General features: G+C 34.3%; 6 protein-coding genes across 6 annotated transcripts; 2 read left to right on the top strand and 4 right to left on the bottom strand.

Annotated features, from left to right (window-relative positions):
• Window positions 1–3,988: 3,988 nt before the first annotated feature.
• On the top strand, window positions 3,989–4,620 carry MONOS_6212 (uncharacterized protein; the record flags this gene model as incomplete). Its single annotated transcript, XM_067876428.1, has 2 exons — window positions 3,989–4,018; window positions 4,384–4,620. 2 exons carry the CDS (start codon window positions 3,989–3,991, stop codon window positions 4,618–4,620), a joined length of 267 nt encoding a protein of 88 aa, XP_067728887.1.
• A 984-nt stretch (window positions 4,621–5,604) lies between these two features.
• MONOS_6213 (uncharacterized protein) lies at window positions 5,605–6,048 on the bottom strand (the record flags this gene model as incomplete). Its single annotated transcript, XM_067876429.1, has 1 exon — window positions 5,605–6,048. One exon carries the CDS (start codon window positions 6,046–6,048, stop codon window positions 5,605–5,607), a length of 444 nt encoding a protein of 147 aa, XP_067728886.1.
• A 1,057-nt stretch (window positions 6,049–7,105) lies between these two features.
• Window positions 7,106–7,634, bottom strand: MONOS_17468 (uncharacterized protein; the record flags this gene model as incomplete). The annotated part of the gene is made up of 2 exons (XM_067870391.1): window positions 7,106–7,428; window positions 7,496–7,634. The coding sequence occupies 2 exons, from the start codon at window positions 7,632–7,634 to the stop codon at window positions 7,106–7,108; spliced, it is 462 nt and encodes a 153-aa protein (XP_067728885.1).
• A 1,095-nt stretch (window positions 7,635–8,729) lies between these two features.
• Window positions 8,730–9,884, top strand: MONOS_6214 (putative DDE superfamily endonuclease; the record flags this gene model as incomplete). The annotated part of the gene is made up of 1 exon (XM_067876430.1): window positions 8,730–9,884. One exon carries the CDS (start codon window positions 8,730–8,732, stop codon window positions 9,882–9,884), a length of 1,155 nt encoding a protein of 384 aa, XP_067728884.1.
• Window positions 9,885–11,533: 1,649 nt separating this feature from the next.
• MONOS_6215 (putative DUF2804 family protein) lies at window positions 11,534–13,334 on the bottom strand (the record flags this gene model as incomplete). Its single annotated transcript, XM_067876431.1, has 1 exon — window positions 11,534–13,334. One exon carries the CDS (start codon window positions 13,332–13,334, stop codon window positions 11,775–11,777), a length of 1,560 nt encoding a protein of 519 aa, XP_067728883.1. The 3' UTR covers window positions 11,534–11,774.
• An 862-nt stretch (window positions 13,335–14,196) lies between these two features.
• MONOS_6216 (putative 40S ribosomal protein S6-1) lies at window positions 14,197–15,964 on the bottom strand. Its single transcript, XM_067876432.1, has 4 exons — window positions 15,928–15,964; window positions 15,773–15,837; window positions 15,534–15,700; window positions 14,197–15,458 (listed from the first exon to the last, which is right to left on the bottom strand). Exons 1-4 carry the CDS (start codon window positions 15,931–15,933, stop codon window positions 14,326–14,328), a joined length of 1,371 nt encoding a protein of 456 aa, XP_067728882.1. The 5' UTR covers window positions 15,934–15,964; the 3' UTR covers window positions 14,197–14,325.
• Window positions 15,965–17,163: the final 1,199 nt, after the last annotated feature.

Here is a 17,163-nt window from a genome sequence, read left to right as displayed (position 1 = left end):
TTTGAGAATGGAAATGAGATTGAGATTGGAGAAGGGATTAATGCGAAAATCTGGAACTGCACATTCAAATCAATTCAGAGAGGGAATAGGAATGGAGGGGTGTTGAATGGGAGAGTGGGAAGTGGGAAGTGTGTGGATATGATGAATCGGGATAGTGGAGATGAAATCTTCTTGTGCCAATCGATGAAAAGAAAAAAATGATAGCATTGACAGAAATGGAACAGAAGGAGAAAAAAAGTGAAATTGATGGATGGAGGCACAATCGAAGATTCTTGTTCATTTCTGAAAGCGCTTGTGATCGATGGATGTGGAAGTGAGGGAGATAGAATAAAGTGCATGACTGCTCATTTTCAAGTGACAATCATCGAGGATTCTTGTATCATTCTTTTTCAATGAAGAGCGTTTCAAAGGAATTATAAATATTTAAAAATATGAAGTCAAAAATTTTTAATAATTCCAATACATTGCTCTCATGAATAATGAGTTGCAAAAAAATGTATATCAATTTTTAACTAACTACCCAAATATAATTTTTAATAATATTCTTCTGAAATGTTGAATATTTGAAAAAACAGTCAAAGGAATTGAAGAAATAACAATAACAAAAACTATAATGCTCCATTTTGTTAACTTTTTCATCTTCCACATCGAAACTCAATATACACACCAGTCAACACTTATTTTCCTGTTTCTCTTCTTTTCCTTTTTGTTCTCAGTCTTTCTAATTTTTTCTCACCTTTGACCTCAAATAATCAAATTCATCGATTTTTGAAATTATTGTTTCCTTAATGATATCATCTTTTCAGTCACCTGCGCCTATTATATTCTTTTCCTCATTCAAATTCTTCTTCTTCTTTGTAATTTTTTTTCTATTTCCATTTCACTATCTTTATTTCGACTTCTCATCAATCAATTATTTTCACCTGCGCACGTCTTCGAAGGGTGTTTCGATAAGGGTTTCAACGATATATTTCCTTTTTCGATTCATTCTGCTTTTTTTCAGTGATTCTTTCATTCATTGAATTGAAAAATTTAAATTAACTGAAATACAAATGAATAATTTTCATTAAAACAAAACATAATATAATATGATATAAATTTTATCGAATGAACAAAAATTCTTTAATAGATTTCTCCAATGGAAGACTCATGAAGTTTCATGTTGCATAATTATCAGCTTCATATTCTAACAATCAAAATTTGTTAATAGTAGAAGAATATTTTAAATAACAATCAGTGCATACGATAATATAATGTTTATATATTCAAATTGTGGTATATTGGAAAGTGTTCACCCCACACATCACAAAAAAAGCTAATCCTAAATCTTTAGAAATTTATAATTTATTTGTGGGATTGATCAAAAATTATTCATTTAAATTTTAATTTTTTGAAATGTTTTATTTCTCAGAAATTTATTGATACAAAAGGTTAATATAACAATTAAAATCATTGCATGTATTTATATATAGGTAATTATCCTTATATATTTATTTTGATTAAAAATTGTAATATTTATGGGTGATTTTTCAAAATTGATTTTTTTCAACAAGAAAAAACAATTTCAAAAAATTCGTCCACCCAAAAGTTTTAAATTATTTTTATCTATTATTTCATCATAAAGTTTATTCCAAACAGAGCAAATTGCAAAAGAAGCACAGATGCACCTATGCCAGGATTTTGAGTTTCTCCTTAATTCTAAAAAATTATTTTTTCTGAGCACAAATGAAGATATTTTAAAAGTTTTGAATATCAAATGAGTTTGAATTGATGAGATACACCAAAAATTATTCAAAGTCGAAATACTTTCAACCAAAGTCGAAAAACTTTCAAACGAAATCGAAAGTTTTCATTCGAAGTCGAAAAACTTTCATTCGAAGTCGAAAATTTTCATTCGAAGTCGAAAAACTTTCATTCAAAGTCGAAAATTTTCATTCGAAGTCGAAAAAGTTTCAAACGAAATCGAAAGTTTTCATTCGAAGTCGAAAAACTTTCATTCAAAGTCGAAAATTTTCATTCAAAGTCGAAAAAGTTTCAAACGAAATCGAAAGTTTTCATTCGAAGTCGAAAAACTTTCATTCGAAGTCGAAAATTTTCATTCAAAGTCGAAAAAGTTTCAAACGAAATCGAAAGTTTTCATTCAAAGTCGAAAAACTTTCAAACGAAGTTGAAAAACTTTCAATCGAAATCGAAAAACTTTCAAACGAAATCGAAAAACTTTCAAACGAAATCGAAAAACTTTCAAACGAAGTCGAAATTATTATTAGGAAATCTTAAGATACAGAAAAAATGAATAAAACCAAATAGAAATACAGTTGAATTTTTCTTTTAATACAATGTTTATTATCAAGATTCATATAGAAGTTATATTTATTTTTCAAAATTGTTGAATTATTGAATATCACTTTATGTGATTTGAACTTTTGAACGTTTATGCAAAAATTTTAAAAATTAATAAAAATTGTTTATTTTTCAGTTTTGAGTTGACATCATTATGAAAATAAAGGAAATATTGATTATGTTGAAAAAACGATATAAACATTTTTCTTCAATTAAAGAAAAATTTTTATACGGATGAAAATTTTTAGAAAAATCACCACAGATCAAAAAAATATTCCATGATTATTAGATGAATCGTGAAATGCAGAATTTTTTTCTAAATTATTGGGTTATTTTGAAATAACCCAATTATTTTGAAATTGTCTATGGAAATTTTGAAAATTTAGGGGAATTTTGCATTTACTCAGGGAGCCAGATTTTTTTTGTGAAAAAATATATTATGCATTCTTTTGAAGTTTTTCAAAACATTTTATCGAAAAATGCTCTACTGTTTTTTTATTAAAATTAGTTGAAAAGACTAATAAAAGATATTTTTTTGTGATTTTTAAAGATTATTCAAATAAAACCTTTTTCACTATTGTTTTTTGATAAACAATTGGGAAAAAATCACAATTAACGATATTCATTACAATTTCAGATATTTTTGTTGAAGAATTTCTTTAAAAAAAGAGATTAAAAAATTCCAATTTAAAAAAAAAAAAGGTTTTAATGATGTCCTACAAAAGCACAGCTATTAACTTCAATTCTTCTAAGTTCTTACTTCGACAAAAGTGCAGTTTCATTTTTGTTTGTCTTCAAACTTCTTGTTCAGCCTTTTTCCTCGTTTTTCTTCATTTTTTTCTCTCATCATTTATTTCTTCAAAAATATCTATTTCATATTTTTCTTCGGATAGAGTTTTTCATCGTCGTCGTAAGTTAAAATAAAATCTCTTATGTCCGCAAGTTTTCCACATCCAGAAGCTCTTCGTTCTCGCAAAATTCATATTCATCGTATTTATATCCATTGCGCATGTTGAGTCCAAAATAACTTCCATAAATATTCGTAACAAAATACATTCAGGCTCCAATATATTTGTAAGAAAATATTTGTCTCGTTTCATTGCAGTTCTGTTCTGCAAAGAATAAATCGTCCATTTTAAATAAATTGTCTGAATCACGACTTTGGAAAGGATACGGATGATAACACCTTCACAACATATAGAACAATATAAAATACATACAGTAAAAATTCTGCATTTCCATCGAAAATATTGTTGCTTCACGGCATTCTATCAATCAAAATGAACAATTTCATCTTCCATCAAGCAGATATCGTTTTGTAACACCCAACCCTTTCACTGTAATTAATTCACTTGGTCAACCTGTCTTTGTTTTAGCTTCGGAATCTGACCCCGTTGACAGTTTCTGAGCATTTGGCATTTCTTGATCATTTTCCATAACTAATTTGAGCCACAAAAGAAAAGGAGCACAACTCGATGTGTCGTGGATGAATGGGCATACAAAGACAATGCGATAACAAAAGGATGGATTTGTGGTGTGGAGTGATGGAGTTGAGTTTTTGGAGGAAGCAGGGTTTTGAAGGGGAATGGAACGATTAAAGGATATTTTTTGTGGAAAAGAGGTGTTTTTGGGAGGTTTAAGAGGCATAATGGATGTGTGGGAGATGGATAAGGATGAGGTTGGGAAGGGTTATTTTTGAGATTTTTGCTATTGGGAAGGAGTTGAGGCAGTGTTTATTATTTGAGAAATGGAATTTGATGTGGAGGAGGTGGGATAAGAGGGGAAAACAAGAAGGACAGAAGATGGGTGGAGTGAATGGAATATATTTATTGGAGGAGAGGATATAAGGGGGAAAGGAAATGGAGAGATAGGGAAAAGGGATGATATTTTTTTTCAAATGCAGGGAGAGAGAAGAGGGTTCATATGAGGCGGAGCAAGAGGGAGAGTATTTGTGAGTGAGTGTTTGATAAGAAGGAAAAGTGGGATTGAAGAAAAAAAAAGAAAATATTTTTTCTTTTTCTTTTTTTAATTTTTTATTGAAAGGACAGTTTGGTCGCGCCTCTCATTTGCAGGGCAAGGGATGGAGGTGGGGGTGGAGGAAGACGGGAAGAAGGAACATCAGCGCTGGCGCTTTGCATTGGAGGTGTGGAGACAGAGGAAGATGAGGGGTTGACTATGGGAGGTGTCTTGCAATGGAAAGAGACAGAAAAAGGATGGAGGTATTTATATTTTTATTGGTTGGAAGAAGGGGAATGGGAGATGGGGAGACAGGGACTGTGATATTTGGCGTGGTGGTATTGTTGTTGTTTTGGGGGGAAATGGAGAGAAGAAGAAGGCAATACAGCGAAAAGAGATGGGAAGGGATTCTTCAGATGGAATCTTCTTCTTTATCAGTTTTTTTATAGAATGGAGTTTGTGGAGGTTATTTGAGTGGAAGCAGAACAGAGGATTGTAAAAAAACGATTTTTTGGGAGCAGAGATGAAGCGAAGATGTGGCGGATGGGTTTTGTTGGTAGAATGGAGAAATATTTGGAGGAGGAGAGGAAAATTTGAAAAGAATGATTATCATAACAGTCATAGGTTTGCCTCTTTTTTCAATGTTCTTTTTCATTAATTATTATTTTTGTTGAAATTAGATTGTTTCGCAGGTATATTTACTGCGAATATATGCCTATAGAATATGGAAAGAAAGGATGTTAAATGCATTAAAGAAGTCAGAAAACAGCAATTGAAGGGGCGCTTGGAGGAGTGAGGGGGCGTGAAATATAAATGAAATGAATGGAAAAGAAGATAAAAAATTTTTGAAGGCTTTGGAAGACATATAGGACGAATCTTGTTAAAAGCAAAAAGAGGGAAACAAAAGTTGATGATGTGGCAGAAGAAGAAATTTGGCAAATGATCGAGAAGAAAAAGAAGATATTTAAAAGAAATTTGAATGAAAGAGAAAATTTGAATGAAAAGGAAGAAAAAATGAAAAATGAAAATAGAAATTTGAGGGATGCTTGAAGATAAGTCAAGAGAAAGGAAAAAAGAAAGAAAAGGAAGAAGAAGAAGAAGAATAAGGAAAAGAAAACGATTGCAATGGAAATGACAACTCCAATGAAAATGAAGGAGGAGAAATGGAAGGATCGATCACACCCGACGCACACGCAAAGAACAGCAGCATATTGTCGATTGCCAATTCTTTGCAATTCAGAACTTGTTTGTACTGTGCTGAAGAAGGAGATGCTGATGATGAAGCATGACAATACATTGACTCCTCCCTCAATCCCTCCCTCTGCCACACCATCTCCTTGTGAAGCAGCTGCACACGCTGCCCGTTCCCCAGCAGCACAGCAAAGCAGATTGCCTCTTCCACCTCGTTCCCTCTCCAGCTCCCGCCCCACCAGCTGCACCAGCATCATCGCTTCGATCCAGCCCTGCCCCCGCTGACACCACCGAAAGCACCTGCACCTGATCATCCAGCTCCGACAAACCGTCTTCACAACTGAGCTGTTCTGTGGTAAGAATTGAGGAAATCTGAAGTTGGCAGCTTCTCACACATTTGGCATCTTCAGGCAGCGCATGAAGAAGTATTTGTGCTGGAACACATTCAGCACCCATGAAAATGACGACAAACAGAATCCAAATAATCAGCAAGCTAACTGGAAGATCCGCAGCAACAGCACAGGCAGTTTTCGCAGATGGCACATACCAAATAGACTCCATATCATCGTTCGTGATGACACAACAAGTCACACCAGATGACGAAGATAAATACGAAGAAGAAGATTCATCATTTAAACATTTGTCATTATAGGGTTCCTCCACTCATCTTTCATCTTTGCAGCTTCTGCCCGATGAAGGTTCGGCAAAAACGCAACAAACACAGATGACTCTTCTTCACCTTTCTCCGAATGCAGCCCATCAAAATCCCCCAAAAAACAACATGGTTTTCTTCTTCGAATCTCCTTCAAGCACTGTGTTGAATAACATAAAAAATGACAGCTCATCTCCAGAAAAATTCTCCAGCGCAAACTCATCAAATGGCTGCATCTTCTGAAAGTACTTCCGGAACAGCTCCACTCCGAAGATCTCATCCTACCGCGTTGCCTCGCTCTTTTTTTACGTAGAGTGCTTCTCCCACAGCCATATAAACACAAAATCTCCAAACCCTCACATTGGAAGCACCACACCAGCCCGCCCTCGACATCCTCAGCTTATGTCTTCAGAGATCTTATCTCCGTATATCCTCTGGATAATCGAAAAAGATCACGTTATCGAAGATTTAGGCCCTGTTTCCAGCAGCTGATTACTCTGCTGAATCGGTTCAGACGATTGCAACTGGAGCATCATCTGAAACATATGCGCTGTTTCATTCACCACCTGCATCAGCTACTCAGAGATAGTTCTCATCAGCCGCTCCATCACCATCTACACTGCTGGTGGAACTGCCGCACATGCACCAGGCATCACTGTCCCCGTTCAACACAGCGATTTCTCAGGCCACTCCGACTCTTCCCGCTCTCTCTCTCTTCGGATCATAATGCGGGGATTGCGGAATCTCAAACATCACGATCGCACTCTTTCTTTTGCCTTTTCATCATCCTCCTCCTCACAACATTTTTATCTGATCCACCTTCCCTGCACATGCTTAAATTTCACCATCTCCACCTGCTCCTTCATCTCCTTCACCTGCTCAACAAGCCAATGCGCTAACTCTTCACACTTCACCTTCATTTTCTTCTGTTCCTCTGTTTTTAATGAAAATGCTGCATACCGCTTCTCAATTTCCTTCTTGACCAGCGCCTTCTGCTCGCTTTTCGTCCGCTCCGGCACTTATAACATCACCATCTCCATCTTCCTTTCCTTCTTCATTTTGCTCATCTTCTGCCGTAGAGTTGCTTCTTGTCTTCCCCCACCCAAATATTCTTTCTCCCAGATGCCCACTCACCAGTCTCCACCTCCTTCTCCATCTCTCAAACATCCTCTTCTCCAACATCTCCTCTCCCCAATCCCCTCGATCTCTTCCATCTCTTCCTTCACGCTCACTCAACCCATTCACCTCAACCACCTCTTCTTCCACTTCCACTTCCGCCAACGTCAACACTAATTCAATTCCCTCCTTCTCTCTTCACTCCTCCCTCTCCATCCACTCATCCCTCTTCCTCCACACACACAACGCCATCGATGGAACTATCCTCCCCAACATCAACAGCCAATCCACTTCTCTTTCTGCCTTCAACGCTTCTTTTCTCCACCAAACACGTTCTTCTCCAAATGATGTTGTAAGATATAACGGATCCGAAACTCATAAATTAAAACTTGAAAGAATGTTCTCATTCAACCTGAATAGCTATCTTTTTGAATGGTGCGAATGGAATGATTCAAATGGTGGGCCAGATCGAGGAGGAGCGCTTTATGTGGATTGAACAAATGCTAATCTTGCAATCATATCGTGTTCATTCAACAATTGTTCAACCAATGATCATGGTGGAGCGTTGTTCGCTCAAAATTTATTAAATGTCAATATCGCAAATTCCAATTTCTCGAGCTGTTCAGCTGCTTATGGAGGAGCAGTCACATCATGGTATCCGCAATCAAATTCTGTTTGGACGTTCCAAGATAACAGAGTGGAAAATTGTTCAATAACAGATTTGCGTGGAACTGGTTGGTATTTTGGCCTTCTTAACTCACATTTAAATGTTTAGTTATAATTTTTCGAATGCAAATAAATAAGAAATTATAATTTTTTCTTTGAATACACTTTGTTATCAATTGATTTATTCGTTTTCTAATTATTTTTATTTGTTGATTTTATAATTAATTAGGAGGGAAAGTTTTGCAAGGTATGTTAAGAATCCAGAATTTTGAAGTGAAAAGCAAAATAATGAAAATTTCGAAAATATGGATCGAAATGAATTCCAAACGATATGTTCAATTTGACACGAAACAAAAGGTTTGAATTCTGCAATATTTTCTTTTATTTGAAATGAAAATATTGTTGATCAAATTTTTCTTTTTGTTAAAAGCAAGAATTTTAGTGCAAAAATTTGTTTGAATTATTTAAAATCATAAAATAACTCAAGACTTGTGATTTTTTTTTCCATTTTTTGAAGATTCATTTAAGTATTCCCACAATTTTGGCTGATAATTGTTTTTTCTGTATATTAGTCTAAATTGATCTTTATGTTTATTGTATTTTAATATGAAACCTGTTTCTTATGGGGGGGAAATGGGGGGGCTTCTCCTCCATTTAACTCTCATAAGAAACTGGTGGGTGACATGGGGAGTAAATCCCACAAAATCATATTAAAATTTTTAAAAATATTAAAAATTGGGATAAACATTACGAACGAATGAATACAGAATTTACAAAAACAAAAAAACGTGTTCAAGAATTGCAAGAAATGGTAGAAAAATCGTCTTTACATCATTCATCGGAAAGGATAAACTCAAAATTGAAAAGAGCATCTGAAGAGTTGGAAAAAATAATTGAAGAAAAAACAAAAGAAATTCCTCCTGCCGACATCCATGTTCCTAATTCCGAACAGACTGACCAGTTCCCGTTCCTGCAATGCGAGACAATTATGGAAAAAAAGAAGCTAGGGCGCCCTAAAAAGAAGATCGAAATTAACGAAGAAAAGAAGAAAAGAAAGCAATCTGTTCAACTTCCAAATGACATGAGAGAATTATTGAAAAAAGATTACAAGGATGGAAAAACTCTGGAAGATCTATCAAAGAAATACAACATTAGCATATCCACAGCTTCAGTAATCGCACGGGAAGAAAAGCCACCAAAGCCACGAGGAGGAAAGGTTTACGAAAAGATTACTAAAGAGGCATCAAATAAAATGGCAGAAATAATCCTGAGAAATCCAACTGTGACTTCCAAAGAACTAGCAGATTCAGTGGGTGGCTTATGTAAATCAAAACCTTCTGTGTCAACAATTGGTCGCCATTTGAAATCGGATAAAATGATTGATCATCGATGCCCTGTTTTCTCTGAAAAAAGATTGCGAAAATACGAAAATGCAAGAGCTGATGAGAAAACATTAAATCTAAGAAAAGAATATGTGAGAAAATACATACAGCATCAAATGGAAGGAAGAACGTTCGTTTACATTGACGAGACTGGATTTAACACATTGGAATTAAGAACTGAAGGTCGCTCACCAGTTGGAAAACGGTGTATACAGTACAGAGAGAAAGCGAAAATAGAAACTGTCACAGCAATTACAGCGATAAGTGAACTTTCTGGAATTGAGCATGTCACGTTTGTAGAAGGAAGCGTAAATGACCAAAGTTTTAGAGTATTCCTATTATCGTTAATGGAGAAACTTCAATCTCATGGAAGGGAATCATTCTTATTAGTGATGGATAACGTGGGGCTGCATAAGACAGAGGCAGTGATTAATCTGATAACTTCTAAGAACTATGGTATCTTATACACTGCACCAAATAGTTGCGAACTGAATCCTATCGAATATGTGTTTGGAATGTGGAAAGCTCGACTGAAAATCCCTTCTTTGATAAAAATGGTGAAAAAAAAATTGAGCATCTGAATAAATCGTTGGAAGATATTACTCGAAAGGACGTTTTGAAATGTTTAAACATGGTTCAATTCAATTTTCTTCCTTTAGCACATCAAGGAAAAGATCTCAGTGATTCGTACAAAAGTTCTCAAGCGAATTGAAAAGGATCACGCATTGAAGAAATTGAGCTTGAAAGTGACGATGTTCAAATTATGCCATGTTCTTTTGCTTCAGCTTCTGCTTCAGCTTCTTCATCTGTTATTTCTTCGAGTTTTTGTCAACAATTTCATCAAGATTGTTATATTAGTTCTTTGCAAGAAGAAGATACATCTTCTCCGTTGATTGAAATTCCAGAAACAAACTCTTTTCATCAATTATCACAAGATCTTCAAAATGAATAAAATTTAGATGTTGATTAGTCACGAATTTTTCTCTTTATTTTTCATTTTTTTTCGAGTGAAGTTTTTCTTTTTTATTGTTTTCTTTTCTTCACTTTTATTTTTATTTTGAAAACAATAATTTTCAAACATTTCAATAAAAAAATAAAAAGAAATTAAAAATTATTTACAAAAAAAATCCAAAACATTTTAAAACTCATTTTCATTGAATAAAAAATTTTCGATTTCGTTTGAAAGTTTTTCGATTTCGATTGAAAGTTTTTCAACTTCGTTTGAAAGTTTTTCGACTTCGAATGAAAACTTTCGATTTCGTTTGAAACTTTTTCGACTTTGAATGAAAATTTTCGACTTTGAATGAAAGTTTTTCGACTTCGAATGAAAACTTTCGACTTTGAATGAAAGTTTTTCGACTTCGAATGAAAACTTTCGACTTTGAATGAAAGTTTTTCGACTTCGAATGAAAACTTTCGATTTCGTTTGAAACTTTTTCGACTTTGGTTGAAAGTTTTTCGATTTCGATTGAAAGTTTTTCGACTTTGAATAATTTTTGGTGTATATTTTGAGGAAAATTGTCAAAAATAATTCCTCTTGCAGTTACAGAGAAATCGATGATGTCAGGTATTTTGTGCGATGTCCTATATTTAATGCGATATCTGTATTTTAATATCAATAATGAAAGAAGGCGGATGTTTAATTCTATTTATTTTGATATCTGAGAAAATTTAATAAAGTTTTAAGCGAAACAAAAGCTTTATGTTTTTTGCAATGAAATGCTAGAAAGACAGTATTTTCACTCATTTGTGAATAATTTTATATTTAATCATTTCAAGTTTAGACAAATATGTTAATATATGTCTTTTGCATTAGTTACTTCTCAATAGTGTATTTTTTTGCTATTTATTCATTCGTTTGATAAAAATAAAAGTGAGTGTTTGTCATTAAAGCCGTTTTGCCAAATCTTTCTTAATTATTAAAAAAGATGTTGAAAATTCGAAGAACAACATCAAAGACTTATTATTATTTTGTTGAACAAAACTCAGAAAGGAAAATATTTTGTCCAAAATATCTATTTCGAACCAGGTTTTCTTCTTCTTCTTCTTCTTCTTTCTTTCTTTCTTTTCTTTTCTTTTTGTTTTGTTTTGAAAAATTCAATTTTCCTGAATGTTGTAAATAGTTTCAATTAGAAAGTTCATTAATAAGTTTTTTACCGCAAACCTTTGCTGAACTTTTAAAAAAAGCAGCAGAAAGTTTACAAAAAGAGTCAAGATAAAAAATATAGTCTTGATAAAATTAGTACACTATTTGAGGTTTTCGTTTGATTATAACCGAAAAAAATTACAGAAAATAGAGCAAAATATATGTGATAACCTCAGACATTGGTTATAAACGAGGTGATATAAGCCTCGTATCACTGTTAATACGAGATCCAGGTTTGTCATCCACTATACATGATCAAAAATTATAAAGACAACGTTGCAAGAGAAAGTTAAAATCCTCAGACTCTCTCATTAACAGAGAAACTTTACCAATTATTCACAGCATATTCCGAAAATCCAAAAATATTATCAATTTCAAGCTTTGTTCCATCATCAAGTGAAACAACACCATGAAACTTCCCGAACATTTGATGAGTGCAGTTGTCAACCCACAACATCTTCGTTTCAGTTTTTCTATCAAATGTTGGACTTAATGCCAAAGCAACTCTTCCTTCCTCATCCTCCAACTTCCATTCCTTCATGTAATCCTGATGATCGCATATTATCTTCACATTTCCTAATTTATGTAAACTTCCTTCAAAAAACAAACAATTTTCTGTTGCTTTTGAAGTTTCCCCGAATCCACAGCCAAGATTGAAGCCAAATACTTTTCCATTAACCCTTCCAGTTGCATTTGACCAATACCATTCGTTGTGATAAGGCCATACCCCTCTTCCCCAGTCCAGCAGCCCCCACGCTTCATCGCAATCAGCTCGGTCAACGCAAACATCTTTTCCAACCTCTGATTTGGCTTTCATATTATCATCCTGCTCGTTCGCTTGCTCTTCTTTCTCACTTGAGTTGTCAAGCAATAAGCTTTCTTTTGCTTCACTCGAAGAAGAATCAAGTTTGCTCGATGGCTCGACAATATGCGAAATCGATGAATCTTTCCTCTTTTCCGTTTGCGACGCATTTCGGAAAATGAAATCCACCCCATTTACAGTTGCCTTCCCGGAAGCCGACATGCAATTAATTTTCTCATTGAAATAAAATTGATTTTCGCTTTCTTTAAACGGAACAACCAGCGCAATGGAATTGTCATTCAACCGACTCAGCGTCACATCGCACTCAAATTCCTCCGTCTTGCAAGCAATTCGCCTCACTTTTCCTTTCTCCTTCGTAGTTATCTGCATCCACATCCCTTTTTTCTTGTACTCCAAGACGCTATCTTCCCCTGCGCTCGCATCAAGCTTCATCCACAGCACAGGAACAGGCAATATGCAGTCGCAAACGTATATCGTCTTCTGCTTCTGGAAATCAAACAGCATAACTCCCACCTGCCCCGCATAGGACGCATGGCCAAACGTAAACTGCAGAGCCACGTGGCTGTTGCTCACTTGGTACCAGTCCCACTCCTTCACGCGCCATGGATCAGCCCGCACAGCTTCTCTGCTGTACTTGAACAGAGCCCCATCCGATGCCCATCCAGGAGAAGGTACGCCTTCAGCAGAAAGTACAGGCGACAAGGCTGTCACATGATTCTGCACCGGTTTAACTTCGTGCTGAGCCGAAGATGACCCATTTTCTGTGTTCGAAGAGGCGTCATCAGAAATGTTGGATCCAAGTGCAGCTCGACTGCTCCCAGAAAGCAAGACGACGATTCTGTTAAAGCTAATTTTATCTCCTAAATCGTTGACATCATCATTCAACAAGATTTTTTCTGTGTTGCCTTCCTTAACAATCACGTATTGAGCCTCAATTAAATAACGAATCGTCATAATAAATGCTCTAATACTTCCTACACCGGATAAAGTAATAATTGCATTAATAAAACTGAAGCGTGGAAATTTTTCAATAAGTAGCGTAAATGTGCGGTAAATTGTCATCAATCCGGGTGCAAAAAGAATTGTCAGCTTATAAACAAAAATTGAAAGCTTGCATTTTATGAAGAAAAAAGGCGAAAAAAATACTTTTAATTATCCATTAATCTTTTCAATTCACATACAAAATACTCCGGTAAAATTAAAAATATTAACTGTAGCAGGAACGGTAACAATTGTTTTCCAGCTCCATAATGTCCAAGATGCAATCGCCATAATTTGTTATTTGTTTTCGATAAAACCACCAATAAATGATGATAAAAAATACATAAAATCCAAAAAATGTCATTTGATAAACCACAATGCGCAACAAGTCTGTAATCATTTCAAAATTACGATCAAGATTATAAAAATGGCATACAAAGAAAAGGTTCCATCTCCATTTTCTTCATAGTCTAATAAACATTTTCTTTCCAAAAATATATTGTTTGCAATTAACTCTTTTTTAATTATTGAAAAGTAATTGAAATCTCTAGATGCATACCACTAAAAAATCTAATTTCATCAAAAATAAAGTCTCTTTTTGGAATTTTAATTCTTGCCATCCTTCGCACACCTAAATCAAAAATCGTCCTATGAATTCAAAAAATAAAAAGTTGCGCATTAGCAAACTTCGGTGCAAGAATGTTTCACAAATAAGTAATGTTAATAAATGAACAAAAATAAAAGATGAATCTGTTATTGGCACTTTCATTTTTCAAACAAAAAATAAAAAATTTTCTTTTGCATTTAGATCGCTATAATTTGTAAAAAAACAAAAATAAATAACGGAATAATAGAAATAGAAAGAAATTTAATTCTCCTTAAGAAACGAATAAAAAAACTCTTTCACTCTAAAAAATAAAGTCTGTACTTTGTTTTTGATATATTTTCTTTTGATTTTTGTCTCCTTCAGCAAAAAAAAATAAATAAAAATTCTTGAGTAGAATATTTCAAGTTTGTTGAGATTGACATGCCTTCAAAACAATAATCCAGCCAAAAATTAAACTAAAAGAAATTACTTCTTCTTTGGCGCAGATTTTGCTGCTGCTTTTGGTGCAGCTTTTTTAGCTGTCTTTGGAGCAGATTTTGATGGAGCTGGAGCTTGTTTGGGTTTTGGTGAAGCCTTTTGAGATGCTTTTGGTGCAGCCTTAGGTTCAGCCTTCTTTGCAACTTTTTCAGTTGCTTTTGATGTGGATTTTGGGGCTGCCTTTGGAGCTGCTTTCTGTGCAGTTTTTGGTGCTTCCTTTGCGGGCTTGGCTGCTTTTGTTGGTTTCACTTCTTTTGTGGCTTTTGTGGCTTTGGCTGCTGCCTTTGGTGCTTCTTTTGTTGCAACTTTCTTCTCAACTTTTGTTGCTTTGGTAACAGTTTTTGGTGTCTCCTTTGTTGCCTTCTTTGCTGGAGCAACTGTCTTTGCTGGGGCCTTTGTTGCTGTCTTTGTTGCCTTTGTTGCTTTCGATTTCTTTCCTGATTTCTTGTCAAGCTCAGCAAGCAAGATAGCTGGAAGCGGAGCGGCTTTGTGTGATTTGTCAACATTATCAACGTCGTATTTCTTTGTATCAACTTTTTGGACAACCTCAACTTTCTTTGTCTTCGGCTTCTTTGGAGCAACGACGTATTTCTTTCCTGTCTTCTTTTCGATGCTGGCAATCTTTTTCAGCCATCTCTTTTTGGCTTCTTTCTTCTCCTTCAATTTCTTCAGTTGCAACTTCTTTCTTGCCTTCTCAATGGCCTCCTTCTTCTTCTCGTTTCTCTTCTCAAGAAGCATCTTCTTGTATGCAAGAAGCTCCTTTGTTGTCTTCTTTGCTGATGCGATCTTCTTCTTTGCAAGATATTTCTTTCGAGCAATGCGAAGTGGAGTGATGAGTCTTTGGATCTTTGGTGCCTTTGATCCTCCCTTTGGCAACTTCCTACGGATAACATATTTCCTCACATCAGCTGTCTTTGGCAATCCGAAGAGTTTGCGAATGTTTCCAGCTCTTTTTGGTCCGAGACGTCTGGGCCTTGGCTTGTCTGTGATTCCTTCGATATCCTTTGGCCCTTTCTTTGTGATCACCAAATCCAAAACGCAGATATCGTTGGACACGATACATCCACGAACTGATTTTCTCTTTCTCTCTCCTTCTCTACGTTCACGGAAGCATTTATCACCTTATCACAGGGAAAAAAATTCATTATAGATTGAAAAACATTTTTTGAAATAATAATCTGTAATGATATCAATACCTTTCTTGAGGATGATGCGAACACGATTTGCACTCAAAATACCTTGTTTCATTGGGAATCCTTGTTTGTCGTTTCCACCAGAGATCTTGAAAATGTATCCTTTGAATTCTTCGCCCAAAGCACTTCCATCAACTTCCTGTCCCATCTGTTTCTCCATGAAGATATGTCTTCAAGAATCAAAAAGAAAAAAAATATATTGTACATTTTGTGTTAAAAGTAATTTGAGAAATGAAACATACATCTTCTGCTCATCGTTGATCTCAATCAACTTTTGCTGCCCAGTGGCTGGGTACGAAATATTGAGCTAGTATTTCGAAAGAAAACAAAACAACAAAAAGAATCATTTTCACAAAAATTATGATAATATCGCAGAGCTCTCTTGCAAGACTCAAACCTTCATTTCTCAACAAACAATTTTGATCTTATATTGATCCAAAAATATATTTTATAAAATACAAATAATAGATTTTTTTTGAAGATCAAATAGAAAAATTAAAGTGATATTTTCTTCATGTGTAATGAAAATTAACGAATGAATCCGATTCATTGTATTTAACATATTAAGGTTAAGAAGGGTATGAATGATACTTAATTGTTATCATTTTCTATTTCGTTTTTTATCTAATTAATATTTTAAGGTGTTTTTAAAAAAATGAAATCAAAACTCGTTATGGTTATTGCATCTATTTTTCTTTCAAACTTGGAAAGCATGGTTAAAGTTCAAATTATTCAGTTCCACTTTTTTTTGTAATGTTTTATCAACGTATCCGATAGTTGCGATGTTGAACTTTACAAAATAATACACTTACATTTTTTCTTTGAATCTTGTTAGAATGTTTTGTATCAATTCATAAAATTATATTTGGATTCGAAAGATATTGTGTTGACATCGGACGAATAAAAATTTGTGAAAGAGACTAAATCTTCTGGAAAATTCCCCAATTTTGACGTGTAATAGGAGTTGATTATCCTTTTTAACCTTATTATTTTCGCTCTGAATGTATAATTATAAAATTTGGATCAGATAGCTCTGAGAAAGTCCAATTTAATTGAAAATCGTCCATTACCACCTGATTCAATTTTCACAATTGCTTACGCTTTATGAACGACTGGAACACCAAAAGACGGGGAACAGGATTATCTTATTTCATATTTACCACTTGCACATGTTTTTGCTCGTATCCTTGAAATGGCAACTCTTAGATTTGGCTGCGGAATTGGATTCTTTTAGTTCACAATGATGATAATCAGCGATGATGTTACCATTTCACTCGTATATTCTATATTTGTTACATTTTTTTCCAAAAAAAAAAAAAATGTTTTGGATGTGGTCAATCGGAAATAATTTTTATCAAACGGTGTTCCCCATATGTTTCCCAAAACATATACCAAAATTCACAGTCATGTTGAGTCAAGAAACTTTATGAAGCTCCAGGCCTTTAATGTAGCCTTCAATGGAAAATCGAGTACATTGAAATCAGGATTTCCTCGTTTGCTTTTATTTTGTTCTTATGCAAGAGAAATTATAAGAACTTTTTTCATCTTATGTTTGCAAATTTTTGAGTTGTCTATAATGGCATGAATTTTAAATTTACCAATTCAATAATTTTCATATAAATCTGATGCTTAT

This window comes from Monocercomonoides exilis (genome assembly GCF_001643675.1).
Source record: "Monocercomonoides exilis strain PA203 chromosome Unknown scaffold18-1597598, whole genome shotgun sequence".
In the NCBI taxonomy this organism is placed as follows: domain Eukaryota; phylum Preaxostyla; order Oxymonadida; family Polymastigidae; genus Monocercomonoides; species Monocercomonoides exilis.
The sequence above is the reverse complement of the archived record's forward strand: the minus strand, read 5'-3'. Positions and strand labels throughout refer to the sequence as shown.